This window comes from Urocampus carinirostris, chromosome 5 (genome assembly GCF_059441175.1).
Source record: "Urocampus carinirostris isolate Australia breed hairy pipefish chromosome 5, RoL_Ucar_1.0, whole genome shotgun sequence".
NCBI classification, from domain to species: Eukaryota; Metazoa; Chordata; class Actinopteri; order Syngnathiformes; family Syngnathidae; genus Urocampus; species Urocampus carinirostris.
In genome coordinates, this window is record NC_142353.1 from 42,654,081 (window position 1) to 42,680,000 (window position 25,920).

General features: G+C 40.5%; 3 protein-coding genes across 7 annotated transcripts in view; 1 reads left to right on the forward strand and 2 right to left on the reverse strand.

The window, feature by feature from the left end:
* LOC148366461 (gypsy retrotransposon integrase-like protein 1) overlaps positions 1 to 25,920 on the reverse strand; it is a 129,790-nt gene that overhangs the window by 13,134 nt on the left and 90,736 nt on the right. The window lies entirely within an intron of this gene.
* On the forward strand, positions 124 to 10,485 carry ogfod2 (2-oxoglutarate and iron-dependent oxygenase domain containing 2). Its single transcript, XM_088335231.1, has 7 exons — positions 124 to 344; positions 436 to 492; positions 1,684 to 1,794; positions 1,873 to 1,972; positions 3,720 to 3,844; positions 6,548 to 6,805; positions 9,887 to 10,485. The coding sequence occupies exons 1-7, from the start codon at positions 210 to 212 to the stop codon at positions 10,145 to 10,147; spliced, it is 1,047 nt and encodes a 348-aa protein (XP_088191357.1). The 5' UTR covers positions 124 to 209; the 3' UTR covers positions 10,148 to 10,485.
* The window catches only part of slc4a5a (solute carrier family 4 member 5a), a 119,967-nt gene continuing 106,919 nt past the window's right edge, over positions 12,873 to 25,920 (reverse strand). For all 5 annotated transcript variants that reach the window (XM_088336906.1, XM_088336905.1, XM_088336904.1 and 2 more), the window contains 4 exons: positions 25,835 to 25,920; positions 21,226 to 21,393; positions 21,095 to 21,153; positions 12,873 to 13,537 (listed from right to left, as the gene is read on the reverse strand). The exon at positions 25,835 to 25,920 is cut by the window's right edge and continues 88 nt beyond it. In XM_088336906.1, coding sequence (XP_088193032.1) covers positions 13,372 to 13,537; positions 21,095 to 21,153; positions 21,226 to 21,393; positions 25,835 to 25,920 — 479 coding nt within the window. In that variant the 3' untranslated portion in view covers positions 12,873 to 13,371. The remainder of the gene's footprint in view (positions 13,538 to 21,094; positions 21,154 to 21,225; positions 21,394 to 25,834) is intronic.

Here is a 25,920-nt window from a genome sequence, read left to right on the forward strand (position 1 = left end):
TACAGGGTATTTTTTTATTAAGAACTTATTTTTAATTAACAGAGACATAATTCGTACTTTAAAAAAATATATATTTCGTTAGTGGTCCTTACGTCACGAATCCCGGAAGTGATAGTTATCAAACATGGAAGTTTCTTCTTAGGTCTAGTGTCGCAGTACTGTATTTACATATTTTTAAGTTGGCTGCAGGATTTTTTTGTGTGTGCTTGATGATGAACGATAATAAAGAAAAGCCCCGGTTTTATATTTGCAGGTGTTTTACCACAGATAACATTTTTCTTGATGACTACAAGATTCACGTTCGTTTTGTAACAGAGGAGCAGTTCAGACAAGACTATGAAGCAGTGAGTTGAGTTCAGCTGTTTCATCATCTGTTTTTTTTTGTTACTTTATGCAAAAAATGAATTAACGTATACGAAATAATATATTTTTTAGCTCTTGAAGACGCTTGGCTGCGATACGCCGCGACAGTTTGAGGATGTCCTGAATAAGGCAAGTGATAACCCATTGAAATACACATTTCATGTAAAAATAAGGGCAAGTCAAATCATGTTTATTTGTGACGCCCTTAATCACAAAGAGTCTCAAAGGGCTGCACAGACCACAGGCTATTGCTAACCACAGACTATTATGACACCATCCCCTGATCTAAAACCAACATTAGGGCACGGAAAAACTCAAAAACCTCAAGTTAAGTCATGTTTATTTGTGACACCCTTAATCACAAGGAGTCTCAAAGGGCTGCACAGACCACAGGTTATTGCAAACTACAGACTATTATGACACCATCCCCTGATCTAAAACTTACATGAGGGCAAGGAAAAACTCAAAAACCTCAACCTGAGGAAAATGAAGAAACCTTTAGAAGGAACTGTTCATGAGGTAATCCTATTTCCAGGATGACCAGGCTGCAACAGATGTTGCAATAACAAATAATACACATATATTGTCAACATGGAATATAGGTGTGGATATAGGAGAGTAAAAAAAAAACACAAATTTGATGCATAATTTTTTGTTGTGTCTTCAACAGTCAAGTCATGTTTATTTGTGACGCCCTTAATCACAAAGAGTCTCAACGGGCTGCACAAACCACATATTTTTGCAAACCAGAGAGTATTATTACACCATCACCTGATCTAAAACCTACATGAGGGCAAATAATACACAGATATTGTCAACATAAAATATAGGTTATTGATATGCTATAGAATAGAAGTGTGTCTTAAGCCAAGATTTAAACAGTTCCACTGAGGCTGCAGATCGAATCTCAGGGGAAGAGCATTCCACAACACTTTGGCCCGAATGGAGAACGCTCTTGAACCTGCGGATCTATTCTTGGCTCTTGGGATCACTTGTAGACCTGCATTTTCAGAGTGAAGGCTCCGGACCGGAACATAGGGCGAAAATAAGTCTGAAAGACATGAAGGAGCAAGTCCATGCATAATTTTGTATACTACCAACAGAACCTTAAAATCCCATCTTAAGCTAACGGGGAGCCAATGCAGGTTAGCTAAATTCGGGGTCATATGATCAAACTTTCTTGTCTTAGTTAAAAGCCTCGCTGCAGCATTTTGTACCAGCTCAAGGCTCTTGATTTTGGAGCAAAGATGGTTCTTATCACAATTGCTGCAAAAATCAAACAACAATAGAGTATTGTTACATCATTTCTTCTTGTCTTAGATTTCACGAGAAGTCGACAGGCGAAAGTGTCTTTTTGCGACGTCTCTTGACAGAGCAGCTGTTATAAAAAAGACATACCAGCCTCTGAATCCTCATGTCTACCATCTGCAGGTACAATATTTGTCCTTTATGATGTCGTCATTGGGTATCAAAAACGACTTTCTAATGCATTTGTTTGCCTCTTCTCAGGAAACCTTCCTCGCGCCAGAGTTCAAGCATTTAGTCGAGTATTGCCAAAGTCAAAACGTTACACTCAAAGGTCTTACTGACTTGTTGGAAAAAGAAACAGGTATGCTAAACATTTTTTTCAATTCTATATCGAATAATTTGTGTTGCTGTTTTGAACAAAACAATTTTATTTTACCCAAGTTGGCCCCTTTGATTAATTATGAGTAAGCCTGTTTTATCAAAAGAGTTGGATACAATTACAGCTACTACTCTATTGGCAATTCCATTTTTTTACTATGTGAAACCCTTAACACCCAAAATAGCAAGCATAGAAAAAAATATCTAAATATACAGTATGGGACTTGTATTCCTTTAGATAGCAGTAATTACTAATACTATGTAGAATAAATCTAATCTTGGATTTACCAATAATATGCTTCAGTGTAGGCAGCACGGCGGCGCAGTGGTTAGTGCGTGTGAGGCACAGTTCTGAGGCAGTGAGATCAAACCGTGTGGAGTTTGCATGTTCTCCCCGTGCTTGCGTGGGTTTCCTCCCACATTGTCCCTAGTAGTGAATGAGTGAGTGAGTTGTCTGTCTCTGTGTGCCCTGCGACTGGATGGCCACCTGTTCTGGGTGTCCCCTACCCACTGCCCGAATATAGCTGGGATGGGCTCCAGCACTCCCGCGACCCTACTGAGGTTAAACGGTGCAGATAATGGATTGATGGATGCTTCAGTGTATGTCTTTGTTAAATGCATATGTATATTTTGTTGTTAAATGTTTTACTAAAATATTTAGAGAAGATAGCATGTTGGTCAGTTGGATACTTTAACCACTAGGGGCATAAATTTCTGTGGTGTGTCTTGGGCAAGTACAGCTTGGTGGCCCCCATCCCTCTTCAGGCCAACATATGTTTCCACCTTGTCTCGAACCAGGGACCTTTTGTGTGGTAGCCGAATGTGCTTACCACTGCACTACGGCATGACTGTGTTTGAAATGTATTACAAGGCTTAAATTGATGAAAGCTCTTTATGAAGTGTTCTATATAAAAATTGGGCTTATATAAGCTTTAAGATAAAAAGTTTAGTGAAATAATATTACCCCCGGGGCTCGCGTTACTTCTGCTTCCCCCAGCTCAACACAAAAAGAGACTTGACAGGACTGTTGCATGTCCAATCCACAAAATAAAATATATTCCATTGTTTACTGAGGGCAGCACGGCGGCGCAGTGGTTAGCGCGTGTGCGGCACAGTTCTAAGGTGGGTTCAAATCCAGCTACCGGACTTCCTGTGCAGAGTTTGTATGTTCTCCCCGTGCTTGTGTGGGTTTTCTCCGGGCACTCCGGTTTCCTCCCACATTCCAAAAACATGCGTTTCAGGTGAATTGGCCGGCCCAAATTGTCCCTAGGTGTGAATGAGCGAGCGAGTTGTCTGTCCCTGTGTGCCCTGCGATTGGCTGGCAACCAGTTCAGGGTGTCCCCTGCCCACTGCCCAATGATTGCTGGGATGGGCTCCAGCACCCTCGCGACCCTACTGAGGATAAGCGGTGCAGCTAATGAGATGAGATGAGATTATTTACTGATTTGTAGAAATATTTGAGCATGAACTTTCTTTTCATAAATTCTTCCATTGATCAGTATTGGAAACATTTCAAGCATTAATAACCCTTTAATGGAGTACCCCAGCATTCCAATCAGTTTCATTGCTGTACTTCGCCTGTCTCACCCTAAAACCTTCATTTTTTTCATCCCCAGAACGGCACACAGCATCTTGATTTGAATATTTTAAAAAAAACACACATACACATTATCACAATGTGTACAGTACTTAATAATGCACCTCAATAACTCTGCACTCTTCTGTTTAAGCACCCAGGGTTTATCGTTTTCCTGTGTTCAACAAGAGCTTCTGCTCAGATCTGCTAGATGAGCTGGAGCATTTCGAGCAATCGGCAGCTCCCAAAGGTCGACCCAACACCATGAACAACTACGGGGTGATTAAACCGATTTTCCTGGCTCCTTCATATTTTTATATTTATTCACAGGGTTGGGTAGGGTTACTTTAACTTGATTACTTTCAATTACTTTTGGATTACTCCAATACCAAATATGCTAATAAAAGACAAAAGAAACCAAATATGAATAAAATGATAGATAGATAGATAGATAGATAGATAGATACTTTATTCATCCCCGTAGGGAAATTCACACTTCCAGCAGTCTACCCCGTTGTTTATTAACAGATAAACATGATGCCCGAGGGTGCTTGTAGCGGAGTGGATGACGTCACGCCAGTCCAAAAGTTCGACATTCCTGCGGCAGATGGAAATCTTTTCTTTGTGAAAATCCAGGGATACACCACCTCGTGCAAGTCCGCCTCCTCTCCGATTCTCCCCGGCTTTCGTGTTTCTGTTTAGCGGCGTTGAAGCCGGATAGCTCCGGGTAGCTCCGGGTGGCTACACGTTAGCGTCCGGAATGCTAAACGTGAGCCACGTTTCCGCAAAACACAGCAACTGCGCTCCCTGTGCGCTTCGATGTTTTCAAAAAGCACTCGATGATCTTATTTGGTCGTGAGTTCGCATTTACCATGATTACGGATGGTACCGAAGACTTATAACGCCGCTAGCCGCTTCGCTAGCTTCGGCTTTTCTTCCACCATGGGCCCCTTCATCACGCCGGCACGAGAATTCCTCAGGGCAAGGAGTTGAAATACACGCATTTCTTGTGCGTTAAAACCCATGTCCATAGGATAGAAGTAATCCATAGTGTAGTTGTCAAAACGGGAAGAAAAAACACCGAAGATAGGAGCAGACAATAAAACAATTGGGCAGCTGCTGGAAAAGGCAGCCGCTCGTGGCAGCGCCGCTTTGATCTAATGACTCACAACACGTGGTAAGCTTTCTCTCCTGGCTTTGATCTCTTTGATCTCCGGCAAAACGAACATAAAATGCGACAGAAACAAAATGAAAATAAATCCAAACAGCTTGCCAACATCATTTTTGCCGTTCCATGTGTTCCGTTACTCCCCGAGTCTGCACAAAATTTAGTCATTTTATTCATATGCACATTTGATCTCTGCACTATTGTTACTTACAGTGTTATTACTTACAGTGTTATTGTTTACAATATAATGGTACTGTGTACCTGACTTGTTAACCTGACTGCCCATCTTGCACATCTGGTTAGCGTCTCTTCTTGCACTATCGGCACTATGGTAAATAACACAATACAGCTTTATTTATTTTGTCTTTTATTAGCATATCTGGTATTGGAGTAATCCAAAAGTAATTGAAAGTAATCAAGTTAAAGTAACCCTACCCAACCCCGTTTATTCGGCAGTATGTTGTGTGATTTCACTCAGCAAAAACCTGAAAGACTTGCTCAACTCAAAAAATGTCTTCCTAATATGTTCTTTCAAGCTCTATAGGTGTTAATGCTGAATTCTAAATAATATTTTGGATTATTGAGTATATATATTGGATATTTATCCATATGGCAACTAGCTAAAAGACACAAAAAAGGTATCAGTTGGCATCAAATAATGTCTTAGCTGGCAAAAATAATGACTAAACATAGAAAAATGGCAGTGTGTGATATGTTTTTTCTTTAAATGTCCTTATTCTTTGACATGCAAGAGATATTTCAGCAATTCTCCAATACATGTCCAAAACTTGACATCAAGTTACATTTTGCGGAGTTTCCGGCAATGCAAAATGATTTTTCTCTTTTGAATAAATTGACTCGTGTACTATTGCAAAGGTTGTACGGCCTACAAACGTCGTTTGTTCTTTCAATTCTTTCACAAGATATCCATTTCTTTTTATTCCCTGATATATTTTGTCACATAATATTAACATTTTTGGGGGCTTATTTAGTAAGATACAGAACTGTACTTAATCACATTTTTAGTGGAAGTACAATGTTGGCAACAAGATTCACTTGATATAATTGGAAATTATTTGAATGCAACACAAACTTTTTCTTCTTTTTTCCCGTGTTTTTTTTTTCTAATTTTTTTTTCATTCCTTTAAAAAAAAATCTCGTTGTGTTTATTTTTTCAGAGCTGTTACTTTTTTGTTTTTGTTCTCTATTTACTTTTGTCCTCCATTTCTTTTTTCTTTTTTTTCTGGCTTTTTTCTAAATTTTTCCTTCTTTTTTCTCTTCCTTCTGTTTCTTTTTTTCTCAGCTTTTCACTACTTTTTCATTTTGGTATTTGTTTCTTTTTTCTTCTATTCCCGCTTTCTTTAAAGTCATTTTGTGCATAGTTTAACATAGTATTTGGTCATGTTGGGATTAAAGAAGCAAAAACAACCCAAAGAGCCATTTAGGACCCGAAAGAGCCGGTTCCTTTTAGTGAGCCGAGCCGAAGAAGCCGGTTCCCCGACTAACTTTACTAACTTTACTCAACTTCGTTCTACTTCGACTCGACTTCAAAATACCGCATTTAGGACACAACGTCAGGGGAACCTGTGTATTTTTACCTTCATGCACTGTAACTTTGACTTAATTCGCTTCTTAATTAGTAATTTTGAGCCCTGATTTTTGTGCGCTGGCTAGATTTTCTTGTGCGCTGAGAATGTGCGAGCAGTGCGCAATTGCACAGCTTAGAGGGAACACTGATCAAGATCCAACTGAAAGAGGGAAAACTGCGGACGGCAACACAAACTATCGTGTTTTTGTCATTGGGTTCTTCACAGATCCTCCTGAACGAACTCGGCTTCGACGACGGATTCGTCACGCCTCTCCGTGAGCAGTACCTCCGCCCGCTTACTTCTGTTCTCTACCCGGATTGTGGAGGAAACTGTCTGGACAGTCACAAAGCGTTTGTCGTCAAATACGATCTCAACGAAGACTTGGACCTCAGCTATCACTACGATAACGCCGAGGTCACGCTCAATGTCTCCTTGGGCCGGGACTTCACAGGGGGGAACCTTTACTTCGGTGATATGAGACAGGTAATCAATAAGTAAAAAAGTATTTGTTCCCTTGCTGAAATTGCTGGTTTTCCTACTCATGAAGACATAATTATTTTATTATTTCAATTATAGAATGCATTCAAATATGGAAAGACGAAGAAACAATCCAGAAAATAGCTTTAAATAATATATTTTAATTAATTTGTGTATAATTAAGGGGACATAAAGATTTGATCCGGCTAGCCAGAAGCACGTAGTACAGGGGGTATTTTGGCCCACTCTTCTTTGCAGGTCCTCTCTAAATCATTAAGGTTAGCTGTCTTGTCAGCGGTCAGACAATTGTGGTAGATTGCAGAAAGGATAGCACACATGCCGGGGGGTATTTTGACCCACTCTTCTTTGCAGGTCCTCTACAGATCATTGAGGTTAGCTGTCTGTCACTAGTCAGACAATTGTGGTAGATTGCAAAAAGGATAGCACACATGCCAGGGGGTATTTTGACCCACTCTTCTTTGCAGGTCCTCTACAGATCATTGAGGTTAGCTGTCTGTCACCAGTCAGACAATTGTGGTAGATTGCAGCAAGGATAGCACACATGCCAGGGGTATTTTGGCCCACTCTTCTTTGCAGGTCCCTTCTAAATCGTTAAGGTTAGCTGGCTGTCAGCGGTCAGACAATTGTGGTAGACTGCAGCAAGGATAGCACACATACCAGGGGGTATTTTGGCCCACTCTTTGCAGGTCCTCTCTAAATCATTAAGATTAGTTGGCTGTCAGCAGTCAGACAATTGAGATTGTATCAGGATCAAGAAAAGAACACACCCTGAGTCGGAAATTAGGTTTTTGATAGCCCTTCCATCGGAGGCACATGCTTCCAAAATCGACTCAGGAAGGAATCACGCTTCCCCGATGCCTACAGACTCATTTATATGGGAACACAGACCTAAAACAACACATCTGATTGGTTTAAGCGAGATCACATGAATACATGAAGCGAATCTGATATGTATGAAAAGAAATCACATGTTTAAATGTGAATAATGCTGGTCGGGAGATGACGTTGAGCATAATAAATGAGCAGTAAGGCAAATGAAACTTTGTAAAACAAAAGGTACAATGCGTCACTCTGAAAAGAAAGGAATGAAGGGAGGAAAGCTCTTCCCAGCACCAAAGCGAAGGCCATCTTGGTTAATAGTTGAGGGGCCCAGGAGGAAACCACTTTTGCAAGGATACAAACAGCACCTGGATATAATCTTTGGCGTTACGCTACTTTAGAGGACTGTAATTTCCCTTACAGTATGCAGTATCATTTAATTGTAACTCTGCATTTCCAATTTTATTCACTGTATTTTCCGGTATTTAATATGCACCTGATTATAGAATAGAATATACCTTTATTGTCATTGTTACAACATGGGTTGAATATATTGTAACAATGAAATTGGACGTGGCACTCCAGGTCCACATTTTACAGTGAGGATAGAGAAAACAAAGAGATAAAGGAACAAAGAAGATGTTTGTACTGTCCTTGTTGCATGTGCTTTGTTTTCCTCCGTAGGGGGGGTTGTATGAGGGGGTGAGGGACAGACAGAGATGGCCAGATACAACTAGATGTTTGATCTTACTGTACACACGGTCCAGTGTTTTTGCTCAGTCCACGTATTGAGTGAATTTGGTAAGTCTGATTAAAGTCGCCGGCGACGATAAAAGCTCCGTCGGGGTGTGCAAGCTGCCGTTTATTGATAGCCGCGGACAGGAGATTTAGCGCTATGCTAACGTTAGCATCCGGTGGAACGTTAGCATCCGGTGGAACGTAAACAGCAACCACAATGACCACAGTTAGCTCTCTCGGTAGATAGAAGGGTCTACACCAGACCTGGGCACTCCGGTCCTGGAGGGCCGTATGTTCTGCATGATTTTTGAGGTTTCTCTGATCCAATACAGGTGATTCCAATCACCAGTATCGTTAACGAGCACTTGCTAAATTGCTAACGAGGTTATAATTTGTATCACCTGAGTTAAAGAAGAGCAAACTTCAAAATCTGGCAGGACGTATGGCCCTCCAGGACCGGAGTGCCCATTTCTGGTCTACACGATACTGTTAGTAACTCTATATCGAGTGAGCAGTGTGTGTCTATGATTCGGCTGTTATTGTAGCGCATAGTCCCCCACCCCTGTTTTTACCGGAGTCTCCGTCTCGTTCGTGCCGGTGAAGCGTGCGTCCTAACTAGTTGGACTGCGGCGACGGGGAAGCCAAGACTCCGTGATGACAAAAATACTCCAATTTCAGACAAAGCTGTTGGTGGCAATCTGCAGCTCAAATTCATTCATTTTGTGGACAATGGATCTGGCGTTGGTCAGGAACATGCTTGGAAGCGCTGGTCCTTGTGGTCGCTGATGGATTTAAACTGTAAATACTTTATTCTACTGTTGCATATTGTGTCTATTCTTGCTTAGTGTGTCATTCTTGCCTAGTTCAATAGTAGTAATATTGTTGATACAATAACATGATGTTGTAAATCTAAACAGGTGTTTATACGATAAGATGTTGTTGTGAAAACAGATATCAAACTGTTTTTTTGTCACTCTCCCTCCCTTTAGCAGAAGAAACATGTAAATTGGGGCGTTCCTAATACAATAAAAAGGCAAGGACAAAATAGACTTTTTCAGAGTGTCCAGTAGACTGTAATAGACAGCCTATGGTCATCTCTCCTTGCAAATAAGTCAAATTCACGCCTCTGTGTCCTTTTTGTATACTGGTTTTTTGTACAAGTGTTGGGTTGAACCTAACAGTCGCCTTTTTAACCTAGGCCCGACCGGCAGCCTTTTACTTTGTTCCATCGTTGTCGGCAGGCAGATCACTCAGGGAGATCCGGTGGTCTCTGTATATCCCACGGGATGTTGTGGATGTTATTGTAGTTGCGAAAGGAGTCGAAGGGAAAATATGAGGGATAAAAGAAACTGAAAAACAAAAGACGAACTGGAGCCCCTGAAGCCGCTGCACTCGCGCGCGCCGCCACACGTTTACATTTCTAGCTAATATGTTTTTTAGGTGCCTCATATATTCTGGAAAATACGGTATTTTTACCTCAGGGATTTCAGTCATCTGTTGTCGTCGCAGGTGCCCCTCAATGAGACCGAGTGTTCGGAGGTCGAACATAGAGCCGGCGAGGGCCTCCTTCATCGAGGCCAGCACAAGCACGGGGCCCTGCCCATTTCTTCGGGTCAGCGCTGGAACCTCATCATCTGGATGAGATCCTCCCAGGAGCGAAATCAACTTTGCCCGATGTGCAACAGGAGGCCCGTGCTGGTGGAAGGACAAGGATTCGCTGACGGATTCACCAGAAGTTCCGGTCGTATCGACTCCTGCGAACTCACCTGATATACGGTTTCATTGGCGTCCTTTACATAGGTGCCGTTATTATCCGGTAGGATATTGATTCAATTGGGGAGGATTGTTGATTTCCCATGTGAAGGTAGGAAGACACTAAAAGGCCTGCATGTGGGGATTGTCAGGTGATTGCTTTGCTGATTCTTGTCTCTTTCGGGCGATAAAACGTATGGTGACCGGGGCAATGGCTCTGAATGGGATGTGAATTGGAATACTGCAGATTGTAAAATGTACATTGGATTTCTTTTTTCTGTTGCAAGGTATTAAGGGTTGATAATTAGAATATATAACAGAACAACAATTAAAAATTAAGTTTATTATACATCTACTTATACGTAGCCAATTACAATACAACTTTATTTATATCTGTACATTCAAGGAAACTGTGGGGGTCAGATGCATCGACATTTCGTTCTGTATACACGTGTACTAGAATGACAATAAAGTAGATCTGAATCTGAATCTGAATCTGAACATTCATGATATGACATCGCTGTTTTCCATCTGCCATCAGTATGTACCTGTATTGACTCATCTTCATTGATGCCGTGTTTGCGTTGCGTCGTCTGCTACAAGCCACGTGAACTCCTCTTTCCACGATGCTTTTAATGTACGTTTACGTTTTGCAGCGTCGTAAATTTTGTTAGCTTCTTTTGAATATGTCTTCTGGGGCTGAGGTTTTAGCTTGATTCCTATCCACTTATCCATTTTTCTTGTGTTCTCCGTGCGTCAACTTTGGAAAATGATATGCAAATGGTCGACTTTATAATGCTCAGGAAAGTCCAGAACCACGAAGTTATTCGATGTAGGCTTCTCATTGGCTGCCGAGTATGCAAATTGCCAAACGAACCGAGAAAATTCCAAACCGAAGGAAAATTTCGAAATCGGAATAAAGCAAATGTTTGATTTGATTAGAAAAAAAGAAAGAAAAACGACTCGCTTCCGACCCCGACCACGTTTTTGCTCTCCTGTCCTGGCTACTGACCCGTTTTTCCATTCCCGACACCACCATCCCTGGCTACGGAAAATCCACTTCCGCGTTCAGAGCGATCCGCTTCCACGTCCAGCAATCCCCGGATCGTGGGCGCAACCCTTTCCCTTTCTTCTAATAAAACTTGTGCGAAATGCAACGCAAGTGTGTCCTGTCTCCGTTCTGGTCTTGACACTTTTATAACAATATGATAAAATAAGTAATAGTCTATCCTTGGTGGTCTATGTAGTAGGTTTACCTATTAGAAACCTGAAATATGTCACTACATGTAATCTTAATTGTCTACGTTTTCCAGTTCTATCATTAACATCCTTTTAAATCATATTAATATTTTACTCATGTTACTCGTGCACCTTAGGAAGACTCATCCATACAAATGTGTTTATTTACTTCTTGTGTTATTCAATTGTCACCGCAATATATCAATTTACCTAGAATATTATACTGTCCACATTGTTTGGTATTTTGATTTACTTTTGGGAAGAAGGCCTTAGGTCTTATCAAGCCAACTACCGGATTTAGTATGGAGTAATTTCTTCCTCATGCCATGAGGCTCTTCAACTCCACCCGGGGGAGTAAAAGCCCTCATTAGACCCCACCCCCACATTGCATATTACCCTAATTTCATTACAGTGTGTATTTTCCATAGCACTATTTTAATACTCTATATCACAGGTGTCAAACAGGCGGCCCGGGGGCCAGATCAGGCCCGCTAAGGGTTTGAATCCGGCCCGCGAGACAACACTCAGAGAAGCGCAAGAGAAAAACAAGCTGCAGGTTGAAATATGTCAACTTGATGTTGCCAAAGCCAGGTGCCTCGAACAAAGACACTGTACTGTACTGTACTCTCTCTCTCGCTCTCTCTTTCTCTCTTTCTTTTCCACCCCTTTTCTCCCACTCTGTCTCTTTCACTCTCCCTCTCTCTCTCTCTCTCTCTTTGTCTCTCTCTGTCTCTTTCACTCTAACTTCCTTTTTTCCTTTTCTCTCTTTTGTCTTTTTCTCTTCATACCCTTTGCGCTTTCGTTTCTCTTTTCTCTCCTGTCTTTCTATTTCTCTTTGGATTTCTTTCTTCCTCTCCCTTTCTTTTTCCCCACTCCCACGACTTTTAAGCTTTTGTTTCTCACGCTCTCTCCCTCTCTCTTTTTCTTTCTTTGTCCCGCCCTCTCTCCTTTTCCCTCCCTCTTTCTCTTATTTCTTCATCTCTCTTTTTCTTTCTCTTTAATCTACTCGTCCGGCCCCCGACAGAATGTTTGTTCTATTGTGTGGCCCCCGAGTTGAAATGAGTTTGACACCCCTGCTCTATATCAACACGTTACATTAGGTATTTTTGTATTCTATATATTTTATTATTTTATTTTTCAACACAAGGATACTGCTGGAAGTGTAAGTTTCCCTTCAGGGATTAATAAAGTATCCATCTATCTATCTAGACCAGGGCCTGGTGTAAAACTAGTGCCCTGGGAATTTTCCACTAGCTTCTGTGTTCCGCCCCTTTAGTATAAAAGTGATTGTCAGCCTTGTTCTGTACTCACAATCCCATAATAATCTGTTTTTATTTTTTATTGTAATAATAACCTCAAAATGCTTACTAAAGAACTTGTTTTTACCTTGTGTTCCGGATTCTGATTCATAAATCCAGAAAAATGGTCTGTTCTTCTTCATACCCCAAGACCTTTTCATATCTACCTGTAGTTTTCACTAAAATACAAACAACATTCATTTTAGAGTACTGTGTTTTAATATAATATGTAAATTGACACATTTGACAAACAATCCTGTTACATTTCTCACACTGAAACAAAAACCAGAACCCTGTCTCATAAAACCATAAGAACATCAAAACATTTGGTTGTTTCTTTTTGTTCCAGGTCAGTATCCCAACGCAAGTGATGGCTTTGTGAGGCTATGGTCAGAAGAGAGCTGGTCATAGAGGATTTTTTTTGTTCCCGATACACTCAAGACAACATGTAACACATCAAAACTTGTAAATACTCGAGTAACTTTATGCTAATTCCCACAGTACACCACAGTACTTCCTGGCAGTACACTAAAACACGATAAAACAATAAATACATTATATTTCAAAGGAAGTAATACTGTATAACACCTGTAATACAACTTTCAATAAATACAAGAATTCATCAAAAACCCACAGCTCAAATAAAACAGTTTATGGTTTAAGCTACACTCTTGTCGGGTTTTGAGGGGACGTAAAGCGTTTTCTTTATAAGGTGGTCTCGCTGCTCATGTCCCTCGGCCGGTGACGGTCCAGATCCGAGTCTTCGTCGGATTCCATCTCGATCTTGACCTGAGGAACGGGGCAGGACATCCCTCGCCCCATTGGCATGGCTGGAGAAGACGGGCAGGAGATCTTCAGGTGGAGGGTGATGCTGAGGAAGGGTAAGCGCCAGTTAAGGACAAGAAGGCCCGTTTACTATTTGGCAGACTGAACAACGGCAGCTTGCGATGGAATCGAGGAAAGAGTGCCTGTCTTGTAATGCCTTTGAATACTACAGACGCTGGGCTGGTAAATGATCTAAAGAATGATAATTCTAGTTTTCTGATTGGCTCCCTGTCACTATTTGAACCCAGTCTTGTCAATCCCTTGTTGTCAGTCCGTCTGTGAACCTCAGTGTATAAGCCTTTTTCGACCCTGACTCCCACCAGTCCTGTTTTTGCTCCCATTTGTCTCTGGCTACGACCTGTCTTGTTCCTGACCACGTCTGTTCTCCCGTCCCGGTTTACGACCTCTTTTTTTCCCGACTACGTCTACTCTCCCGTTCTGGCTTACGACTCGTTTCCGACCACGCCTTGCTCCCCCAGTCCCGGCTACCGACCAGTTTTTCTGTCCCTGACACCGCCATCGCTCGCTACGGAAGATCCACTTCAGTGTTGGGATCACAATCTGAGTACGAGAGTGACTTGCTTCCCACGTCCAGCGAACACCGGATCGTGGGCGCAGCCCTTCTTCTTTCCTTCAATAAAACTTGTGGTAAACGCTACGCAATTGGGTCCTGTTTCCATTCTGGTCCTGACATTTGAGGACATTTTAACCTGTTTTCTAGCAAAATGCACTAGTAAAGAAGTACATTAGGCTATTTGTGGTATTTCTTTTCGAGTCTAAATTAAAAAAAATCTTAAAATGAGCAAAACAATCTACTGCCAGAATAATTTCACTTACTTTACCAGGAAATAATACTAGTGTATAGATATCTAGTATATACTTATAGATACTATGCTAAACACTGGTATATTTTATACTTTTATATACTGCATTTTTTTTCTAGTGTACACAGTACTAATATTTAATTTTATTTTTCTAGATTTAAAAAAAAATCTCTTGAAATGAATGAAATTACAAGAAATTGTATTGTATGAAAAATATATAAATACTTTTCTCAAATGATACTTGTATATACTATACTTGTATATGCTAGTCTTTTCTTCGAGTCTTATTATTATCATTTTTTTTTAAAAGCGAACTAAATATTTTACTATACTTGTATGTACTATACGTCACGGTTGCCATGGCGCCCAATTGGCCCCGCCCGTGTGGCGCAAGCTGCGGCTCGTTGACGGATTGGCTTTCCGTTTATTTAAGCTCTGTGCTCACTCTTCCTTTGTCAGTCAAACCTCTGCCCCCCAAGACGTGGGTTTTGACTCGGTCCTGTTTCCTGTTGGTATTTCCTGTCCAGTATTGTTCCCGTTTATTTTTTCCTGTTTAATATCGGTTCCCAGTTTTGTTCCCGTCTATTTTTGTCCTGTTTATTATTCTCTCCAGTTTTCGTTCCTGTCTAGTTTTTCCTGTTTAACTTCGATATCCTGTTTCAATATCAATCCTGTCTATCCCGTCCTGTCCGGTATCGACCCCATCCGTCCGATATCTGCTCGTGCAATTGGTATCGATCTCGTCGGCCTCTGGCTTCCTATCATTCCACGCCAGACTGCTGCCTAACGTGCTTGACTCCCCATTTCCCGTAAAATAAAAGGCTTGTGTGAAAAACGTCACACATTTGGGTCCTGATCCTGTTCCAGTTCTTAACATATATACAGGTTCAGTCCATACAAGATAATCATTCTAGTCTAGAGAGAAAAAAATATATTAAAGTGATCAAATAATACAATATTTTTTATCTATATTAGAAAGAAATTCTTGTAAATACTATATTAGTATATAAAAACATCTAATCTAGATAAAAGATATCTGAAAATACATTGTATTAATTATACTATACTATTTTTTCCATTATATATTTTTTTTAAGTCTTGAACTGAGCAATATATTATACCATACTTGTATACTGTAGACTATACTTGTATTCACTAGTACTTTCTCTTGTCTAGTTAGAAAAAAAACCCAAAAACAAGCAAATTTACTAGAAAAGATACCCCTGATCCTTTTAAGAATTTTGTTATTTAAGAAATATGAAATATCTTAAAAAAAAATGAGCAAAAACCTTTCTACCAATGTAGTAATAACCTATTTTTTAGTTTTGACCAAACCCCCTAAGACTCCTTTGCATGTACAGGTACAATTCAAAGTGACTTTAGCAAAATTATAATATATTTTCTGTTTGCTTTCTTTCCAAACCATGCCTCTTTCAAAGCAATGCAGACTTAAATGTTTATTGGAGGCATTAAAAGGTGTCAGTAATCTGTATTAAATCACCCAAATTTGGCTAAAACAAGGGATTTTTGCTCAACACAAATTTCTTCCTCATGCGATGAGGCTTTATAACTCCACCCGGGGGAGTAAAAGCCCACAATAAACAAATTTGCCAAGGAATTACGGAATGTGGGTGCAAAAAAAGAAACAACCAAAGTAATAATGATTCTAGGAATGGACTTCCTCAACATGACATCCGTCCTTCGGAAACCAACATATGATTTTAACCCTTCGGATGAATCATGCAATACATTGCCTTACATACACAAAAAAAATAAACATATCGTGCTGAATGGTTTGCAAAACCCAACAAATAAAAACCACACAGTACAGTTTAGTTCCACAACCCCTGCCTGTCAAAAAGTGACACAAGTTAAGGAAAACAACATCTGGGACGCAGCACAGAAATGGAGTAAAATGATTTAGCAAAAGTAGGATTAGAATAATCTGCATTGCCTTAAAGTGCATGGAGAGGATTACTGTACAAGGTTAGAACAATTACCGCAAGAACAATGTGTCTAATTGGCTATTATTTCTTTCACATATACCGTAATAAAATCAAAATAAATCATATAAGAGCATGCAAAAGAACAAAGAACAACAATTATTTTCTTACAAGAATCACAAACATTTAGAAGGGGGTGTTATAAACATTCATCTGTTCTATCAAAACAAATATTGCTTCATTTTATTGAGAATATTGGTTTCAATGAAGGTGTGTGAGAGTGAGGTAATGTATTTAAAAAAATGAAAATAAATCCAAACTGTGTACTTAAACTTTATGCATTTTCAATATCACATAAAAAATATATGCTTATGAAGGCGCATTCACGTTTTTGGTGCAGGGACAAGAACATGAGTTTCAATCAAATATTTTATACTAGGGATCAATACTTCATGAGAAATAAATTGCCGAAATGTCACAAAGCCTTACTAGTTTTATGTAAATAGAGAATATTTTTATTATTAATAATAATAATAATAAATCTGCATTTATATAGCGCTTTTCAAGTCAATGACTTCCCAAAGTGCTTTACAATGTGCTCCACATAGCCAATAGCGGCCTTGTAGCCATGTAAGGCGATAACCTGCTTATTGGGAGTATTAGGGGTTCAGTGTTTTACCCAAGGACACTTCGACATGTAACACGGACGAGCCGGGATTCGAACTGGGATCCCTTGATCCCAAGACGAGCGCTCTGCGTAGCACTATTCCGACACGTTATATTGGGTATTTTTGTATTCTATATCTTTTCATTTATTATTTTATTTTTTAACACAAGGATACTGCTGGTAGTGTGAATTTCCCTAAGGGGATGAATAAAGTATCTATCTATCTATTGAAGTTATATACTATTTTGTACACTGTTTTATCTTACGTAAAGTCAAATATACTTGTTTTAAAATCTGACTTCATGTGTTTGAGGGCAAACTATGAGAGAAGGATGTCGTAAAACTGCCTGTGCTTTGGAATGTGTCTTTGGTTTCCATTTGTGTAGATAACAATGACTAATCACCTCACCTGGGGACAAGGGCGATGACCTATCACCCATCTCCCAATTCTTCAAAAGACGATTGGGATAATTGCATCAACACGGCACGGACCAATCAGCCAGAGGCTTGGTCATGGGGTGTAAACATTCCAACGGCATGAATTATAACAGAGGAGCCCCCGGACTCTCATCGCCCTGTCTCCTGCACACGATTGGCACAGGCAGAGACCTGATTTGTTAAACTATGTGATTCGGCGAAATAAATTAATATGTGGACTATACTCGGTTCAATAACCTCTCCGGTTTCTGGACATGCTCCAACTGTAAGGGATTGGACAAGATACGTGAAGTGTCTTGGAGTCAGATTGCAGTTTAGGGAATGTTAAAGCCTTATACTATCTATCTATCTATCTATCTATCTATCTACAGTGATTTATCAGTACTTCATAATTTGTTTGAACACTAAATAGTTCTAATCTCATCTCATCAGCTACACCGCTTATCCTCAGTAGGGTCGCGGGGGGGGGGGGGGCTGGAGCCCATCCCAGCCATCTCCGGGCAGTGGGCAGGGGACACCCTGAACTGGTTGCCAGCCAATCGCAGGGCACACGGGGACAGACAACTCACTCGCTCATTCACACCTAGGGACAATTTGGACCGGCCAATTCACCTGAAATGCATGTTTTTGGAATGTGGGAGGAGACCGGAGTGCCCGGACGAAACCCACGCCAGCACGGGGAGAGCATACAAACTCCGCACAGGAAGTCTGGAGCTGGATTTGAACCCACGCAGGAGGTTCCCAAGACTTGAACTGTGCCGCACATGCGCTAACCACTGCGCCGCCGTGCTGCCTTAAATAGTTCTAATAGTGAAACATTTTGTCCCATACAAAGTAATGGCATTTAGTTTAATTCGTTCTTGGGGAATCCGAAATACCCCACATATTAAAAACTGGTGTACCTAAACAGTTAAAAATACACAAAATAATAATAATATGTGTACCTACTCAACATCTACTGTACCTTTGAGCAGCAGTTCAATTGCAGACTCGTACACCATACTCGCAACAGTTTTCTTAGTCAACTCAATCGTTATCACTGATTTCCTATTTTCCTTTCCCTAATCACAAAATTCTGGACCCCCCAAAAGCAGTAAAACAAACGATTTCTCTCAAAATGATGTGAGCCGACCAAGGAAGGTTAGCCAAGATGGCTGCTTATCTCACTCGGTAACGTATTCTGGTGAGTTTAAATTTTTTGTTTGAATACCGAAGCAAAAATAACTCAATTCTTTTTATTGAACACTATTTTGTTCACAAGTATTTTTTACACAAATTCTGCTTCCGACTTATTTTTTTCCCTTTTATTTTCTTCAATGTTAAAAATGACAGGAGTCAGTGGTACACATTTTCTAAAATATTCTGGTCATTACGAACCTCGGCATACTGTTTAAAAAATATATTTGCCAAATTAAAATATATATACAGCGGCTTGCGAAACTATTTGGCCCCCTATTCCACATTTCAGACTTCAAACATAAAGATTTAAAACTGTAATTTCTTGTGAAGCATCAACATTAAGTGGGACACAATCATGAAGTGGAACACACTTTCTTACTTTCAGTGCAGCAAACTCTGTCCAGAAGTTCAGTGAGGATCTCTGAATGATTCAATGTTGATCTAAATGACTAACGATGATGAATGGAATCCACCTGTGTGTAATCAAGTCTGTGTATAAATGCACCTGCACTGTGCTAGTCTCAGAGGTCTGTTTAAAGAGTAGAGAGCATCATGAAGAACGAGGAACACACCAGGCAAAGTCTAGACAGCAATCCAATTGAGAACTGTGGAAATAACTGAAAACTGCTGTTCACAAACGCTTTCCATCCAACCTCACTGAGCTCGAGCTGTTTTGCAAGGAGGAATGGGCCAAAATATCAGTTTCTCAATGTGCAAAACTGATAGAGAAATACCCCGAGCGACTTGCAGTTGTCATCGTAGCAAAAGATGGCGCTAAAAGTATTAACTCAATGGGGCTGAATCATTTTGCACACCAACTTTTTCGTTTCTTATTTGTTAAAATAGTTGAAAATATCCAATAAAGTGTGTTCCACTTCATGATTGTGCCCCACTTATTGTTGATGCTTCACAAAAAATTACAGTTTTATATCTTTATGTTTGAAGTCTGAAATGTGGCAAAAGGTCACAAAGTCCAAGGGGGGGCAAATAGTTTCGCAAGCCACGGTATATGAGGCAAGCCTATTCTGTGCCTCTTTAAAACTTGATTTTGTTAGATTATGAAAACGTGTAACTATTTCATACAATTTCTAGCTATATTCGTTTTATTATGTATTCATTTAGATGTGGTAAATTCACCTAATGCTTCTCCACATATTTGAATGAAGTATTTACTTGTCGTGTTCACCATTGAGTACTTTCCCAGCAATGTGTCTAAGTGGTGTTCTGATAAGTCTACCATAATCTTATCATAACACCTTCAAAATCCAGGTACATTCAGTCAACAAAGGTTTCTTGTGAAGATGTCACTCCCTTCAGGGTTGAGTAGGGTTACTTTAACTTGATTACTTTCAATTACTTTTGGATTACTCCAATACCAAATATGCTAATAAAAGACAAAAGAAACTAAATATGAATAAAATTACCGTATTTTCACGACTATAAGGCGCACCGGAGTATAGGGCGCACCCCCCAAAAATAGTTTCTGGTCCTATATTTTCCACACATAAGGCGCACCGGGTTATAATATGAATAAAAGGATGACTCACAACACGTGGTAAGCTTTCCCTGGCTTTGATCTCCGGCAAAACTAACATAAAATGCGTCAGAAACAAAATGAAAATCAATCCAAACAGCTTGCCAACATCATTTTTGCCGTTCCATGTATTCCGTTACTCCCCAAGCCTGCACAAAATTTAGTCATTTTATTTATATTTAGTTTCTTTTGTCTTTTATTAGCATATTTGGTATTGGAGTAATCCAAAAGTCATTGAAAGTGATCAAGTTAAAGTAACCCTACCCAACCCTGACTCCCTTATTTGGACTGGAAAATCCCATCTGTTAAGTTTCATGTTTTGGGGAGGACCTTGTCCTGATCCCAAGCCCAGAATATTCGGTGTTTTCGTTTTATTATTTATTCATTTAGTTGTTATAAATTCAACTAATGCTTCTCCACATATTTGAATGAATTATTTACTTGTTGTGCTCACCCGATGTTTCATTAAGTACATTCCCAGCAATGTGTCTAAGTGGTGTTCTGATAAGTCTACCATAATCTTATCATAACACCTTCAAAATCCAGGTACATTCAGTCCGAACAAAGGTTTTTTGTGAAGATGTCACTCCTTTAGTTGGACTGGAAAATCCCATCTGTTAAGTTTCATTTTCCACCTCAGTTTCGCTTTTGTTAATCCACTACCCTTTCCTATAAAAACGGTAGTCAGCCATTATTCGATGCTTGTTTTGGGGAGGACCCTGTCCTGATCACAAGCCCAGAATATTCGGTTTATTTCTTGTTTTGTTTCTTTGTAATAAAACTCCCTTCAGTTCTGATTCGTTCATCCAAATCCTCGGTTTGAATACCGGAAGTTTTTGATTTTTAAATACGTGTAGTTTCTAGGGATTTTATATGTATGTGTTTATAAAAAAGCATGTATATGTTTTATAGAGCATAGTGTGTGGCAGAGGGCTGGCAGTGAGCCCCCCACTCAGACTGTACACCATCAGGATAGACCAGGTCTTTGTAGGGGATGTGTAGTTTAAGGACACAATACCTGCGATCCAAGTCTGAATCGGAACTTGGAGAATGGTTGGAGTAAGGACTGTACTTGTCCTGCATGAACACACACAAAAACATAATATTATATATGACCTGTAGGAGGCAGCAGAATTTCATATTTCTCACCTCCTCTACGCCAGCATCCGATTTGGCTTTTTTCTTGTCTTTGCTCCCTTTTTTGTCATCCTCCTTTTTCTTTTTCTCTTTATCTGGTAGAAGATCATCCAGCCAAGCCAGGTCATGCTGGGAGAAGACCATGTCCAACATTTTGCGGACGACCATCAGCCCCAGGATCTGAGTTTGACGCAAAAAAATGCATCACGCGTATTTTTATATTCTTGCCAACATTTGACACTCGTGCAGATGTGCTCTCTGTATCAGTGTTTTTCAACTGGTAGGGCGTGACCAGTGTTCCCTCTAAGCTGCGCGTGTGCGCAATTGCGCACTGGTCGCACATTCTCAGCGCACAAGAAATTCTAGCCAGCGCACAAAAATGAGGGCTCAAAATTACTCATTAAGAAGCGACTTAAGTCAAAGTTACAGTGCATGAAAGTAAAAATACACCCTGACGTTGTGTCCTAAATGCGGTATTTTGAAGTCGAGTCGAAGTAAAACGAAGTTGAGTAAAGTTAGTAGAGAACCGGCTTCTTCGGCTCGGCTCACTAGAAGGAACCTGCTCTTTCGGGTCATAAACGGCTCTTCGGGTTGTTTTTGCTTCTTTAATCCCAACATGACCAAATATGATGTAAAATGATGCACAACATGACTTAAAGGAATGGGGAATAGAACAAAAAAGAAAAAGATACCAAAATGAAAAAGTAGTGAAAAGCTGAGAAAAAAAGAAACAAAAGGAAGAGAAAGAAAGAAGGAAACATTTAGAAAAAAAGACAGAAAAAAAAGAAATGTAGGAAGAAAATAAATAGAGAACAAAAAGAAAAAAGTAACAAAAAAGTAGAAAAAAAACATGGAAAAGGAAGAAAAAGTTTGTGTTGCATTCAAATAATTTCCAATGATATCAAGTGAATTTTGTTGCCAACATTGTACTTCCACAAATTGTTTTTATTAAGTACAGTTCTGTATCTTACAACGACTAAATAAGCCCCCAAAAATGTGAATATTATGCGACAAAATATATCAGGAAATAAAAAGAAATGGATATCTTGGGAAAGAATTGTAAGAACAAACGACGTTTGTAGGCCGTACAACCTTTGCAATAGTACACGAGTCAATTCATTCAAAAGAGAAACATTATTTTGCACTGCCGGAAACTCAGCCAAATGTAACTTGATGTCAAGTTTTGGACATGTTTGATAATGAATTATCTTGCCACACTTGGGATTATGGTTGCTCACTGTTGTTTCAAGCGTTGCTCACCGACTTTGTGTGAACGCTCAGACCCGTAAGGAAAATTACAGGGAATAAATGTTCTATGTCTTAATGCCAAAACAAGACCCATGCCCTTAATTTGGACTATTATACCTCACTGTTGTTCGTTATTGTTACATCAATGGCATAACTGCCATCAATGTTGCTGTTCCTGTCATGATTACTGATTTGACTCACCTGTGCCTCCTTTGGCGGCAACTGCCCCGGACTCTGATTGGCTCCCTGTCCCTATTGTAACCCGCTTCTTTCTGTTACCTGTTGTCAGTCCGTCTGCGAACCTCAGTTTACTCTAGGCAAGCTTTTTTTCGACCCTGACTCCCGCCTGTTTTTGCTCCAGTCTGTTTCCCGGCTTCTACCCGTTTTTTGATCCTGACCACGTTTTTTGCTCTCCCGTCCCGGCTACTGACCAGTTTTTTCCCGTTCCAGATACCGGCATCGCTCGCCACGGAAGTCCCACTTCCGTGTTCAGAGCGACCTGCTTCCCGCGTTCAGCGATCACCGGATCGTGGGTGCAACCCTTTCCTTTTTTCCAATAAAACGGAGAGAAACATAACGCAAGTGGGTCCTGTGTCCGTTCTGGACCTTGATTACCACACCATTTAAGGCAGATTATGACTGATTCCAACCCACAGGTGTCAAACAGGCGGCCCGCGGGCCATATCAGGCCCGCTAAGGGATTGAATCCGGCCCGCGAGACAACACTCAGAGAAGCGCAAGAGAAGGTTGAAATATGTCAACTTGATGTTGCCAAAGCCAGGTGCCTCTCACAAAGACACTGTACTAGTATGTATTTCTCTCTCTCTCGCTCTCTTTCTCTCTTTCTTTTCCACCCCTTTTCTCCCACTCTGTCTCTTTCACTCTCTGTGTCTCTCTTTTACTCTTCCTTTGTTGCTCTTTGTCTCTTTCTATCTCTGTGTCTTTTAACCTCCTTTGCTCTAACTTCCTTTTTTCCTTTTCGCTCTTTTCTCTTTCTCCCTTTTTACCCTTCGCGCTTTCTTTTCTCTTTTCTCTCCTTCTGTCTTTCTATTTCTCTTTGGATTTCTTTTTTCCTCTCCCTGTCTTTCACCCTTCTCTCACTACTTTTTATCTTTTGTTTCTCACGCTCTCTCCCTCTCTCTCTTTTTTTTTCTTTGTCCCGCCCTCTCTCCTTTTCCCTCCCTCTTTCGCTTATTTCTTTATCTCTTTTTTCTCTTTAATCCACTAGTCAACAGAATGTTTGTTCTATCGTGTGGCCCCCGAGTTAAAATGAGTTTGACACCCCTGTTTTAACTGCATATTTCTTAGATTTAGTTAATTTCAGAAGTGGATTTTTTTTCTTGATTTGATTCCTCAGAGTATAATTATCAAATCACAGCAATTGAGAACCACTGCACTGGATGATGAAGTAGGATGGCATTTCAAGATGACATCAGAATGAATCAGACATGTTTAATGTACTCGGCTTATCTATGGACTACAATTTGTCTCACAATAATGGATTTTGCACACGGCAAAAGACGTTTATTAATGTTCAATTCAGTAGCAATTACAGCTGGGGTGGATAAATGTTTGAAATCGCGGGTCACAATGGGTTAAAAAGTTTGATAATAGGGCCGGGGGGTAAAATGATTGTTTTTTTATTCATTTATTATTATTTTTCTACCCATACAGTCTCGATTCTGATACTGTCGTAGAAAATAAACTTGCATTTGTAGAATAGATTTGCATACATTTAGAAAGAAATGTAGAAAGACTTCCTTACAATTGGGAGAAATGTTGTTTACATCTCGGGAAGGTCTCGGCGGACGAATTAGTATAAACAATCCTCCTTAACGGAGGACAACGGATAACGGCTAAGGGCAAGGTGACATAAACTGGCATAAACTTAAAAACACTTCCAAAAAAGGACGGAACCCTGGGCATCTACGCCTTCAGGCGTGAAAAGGGACGGGGCCAAACCGGGTACACGTGCTATGTCGAAAACTATAAAGACACACGCATATCTTTGATTCGCCGAGTCTCTTGTTGAAATTGTGTATCAATAAAAAGAACTCCCTCTTATGTCATTTTGATTCCTGCATTTCTTTGAACACGTACGAGACGATTCAACAAATTGGTCTTATCTTCAACACTACCTCAGCAATTCTCATCTCATCTCATCTCATTAGCTGCACCACTTATCCTCAGTAGGGTCGCGGGGGTGTTGGAGCCCATCCCAGCAATCATCGGGCACTGGGCAGGGGACACCCTGAACTGGTTGCCAGCCAATCGCAGGGCACACAGGGACAGACAACTCTCTCGCTCAGTCACACCTAGGGACAATTTGGACTGGCCAATCCACCTGAAATGCACGTCTTTGGAATGTGGGGGGAAACCGGAGTGCCCGGAGGAAACCCACGCAAGCACGGGGAGGACATACAAACTCCGCACAGGAAGTCCGGTAGCTGGATTTGAACCCACACAGGAGGTTCCCAAACCTTAGAACTGTGCCGCACACACGCTAACCACTGTGCCGCCGTGCTGCCCACACCTCAGCAATTCATGAGGGGGAAAAGATAATGTAGGCCTTTCCAATTTTTCTCATATTATCGTTGTGCCATGAGCCGGAACAGGATCAGGACCCAAATGCGTGACGTTTCTCACACAAGCCTTTTATTTTATGGGAAATGGGGAGTCATGCACATTAGGCAGCAGTCTGGAATAATAGGAAGCCAGAGGCCGACGAGATCGATACCAATTGCCCTAGCAGATATCGGACGGATGGGGTCGAACTCATATCAAAACAGGATATCGAAAATAAACAGGACAAACTAGACGGGAATGAACCTGGAAACCGATATTAAACAGGACAAAATAAACGGGAACAATACCGGACAGGGAATACCAACAGGAAACAGGACCGTGTCAAAACCCACGTCTTGCGGGGCAGAGGTTCGTTGACGGACTGACAAAGGAAGAGTGAGAGCACTGAGCTTAAGTAGAAGGGAAGCCAATCTGTCGACAAGCCGCAGCTGGCACCGTACGGGCAGGGTTAATTGGGCGCCATGGCAACCGTGACACGTCATGTTAAAAAGATGTATTTCTATTTGTTTGCTTATTTGTTGCATTATTTAATTTTTTTATATTCAATTTAAAAAAAAAGGACAAACATGCAGACATTCACAAGTGCACGTTTATTTGTTATTTTATGTAAATAAACCATTTTATCAAATATGTTTTCAGCTGCTTAGAATGAGCATAGTAATAAATCATTCCCTCTGCTCCCTCCTATATTTCAAATTTAATTTTCCCTTATGTTCCGGCCTGATGGGCCATGCCTGGCTCTCATGACATAGTAGCCCACCCCTGAATTAAAGAAATGCTGACATACCATCACTGGAAAGATAATCGCTAAAAACGTAGACTTCAGTATCCAGAGTACAGCCAAGCATATGATCTGGATCAAGGTGAACAGGT

Bases quoted from the DNA above. Each gene is read 5' to 3' on its own strand.
- ogfod2 (XM_088335231.1), top strand. From the start codon at position 210: ATGATGAACGATAATAAAGAAAAGCCCCGGTTTTATATTTGCAGGTGT. The intron at 493-1,683 runs GCAAGTGATAAC...TTCTTGTCTTAG, and splicing joins TTGAGGATGTCCTGAATAAG to ATTTCACGAGAAGTCGACAG. The intron at 3,845-6,547 runs GTGATTAAACCG...GGTTCTTCACAG, and splicing joins ACACCATGAACAACTACGGG to ATCCTCCTGAACGAACTCGG.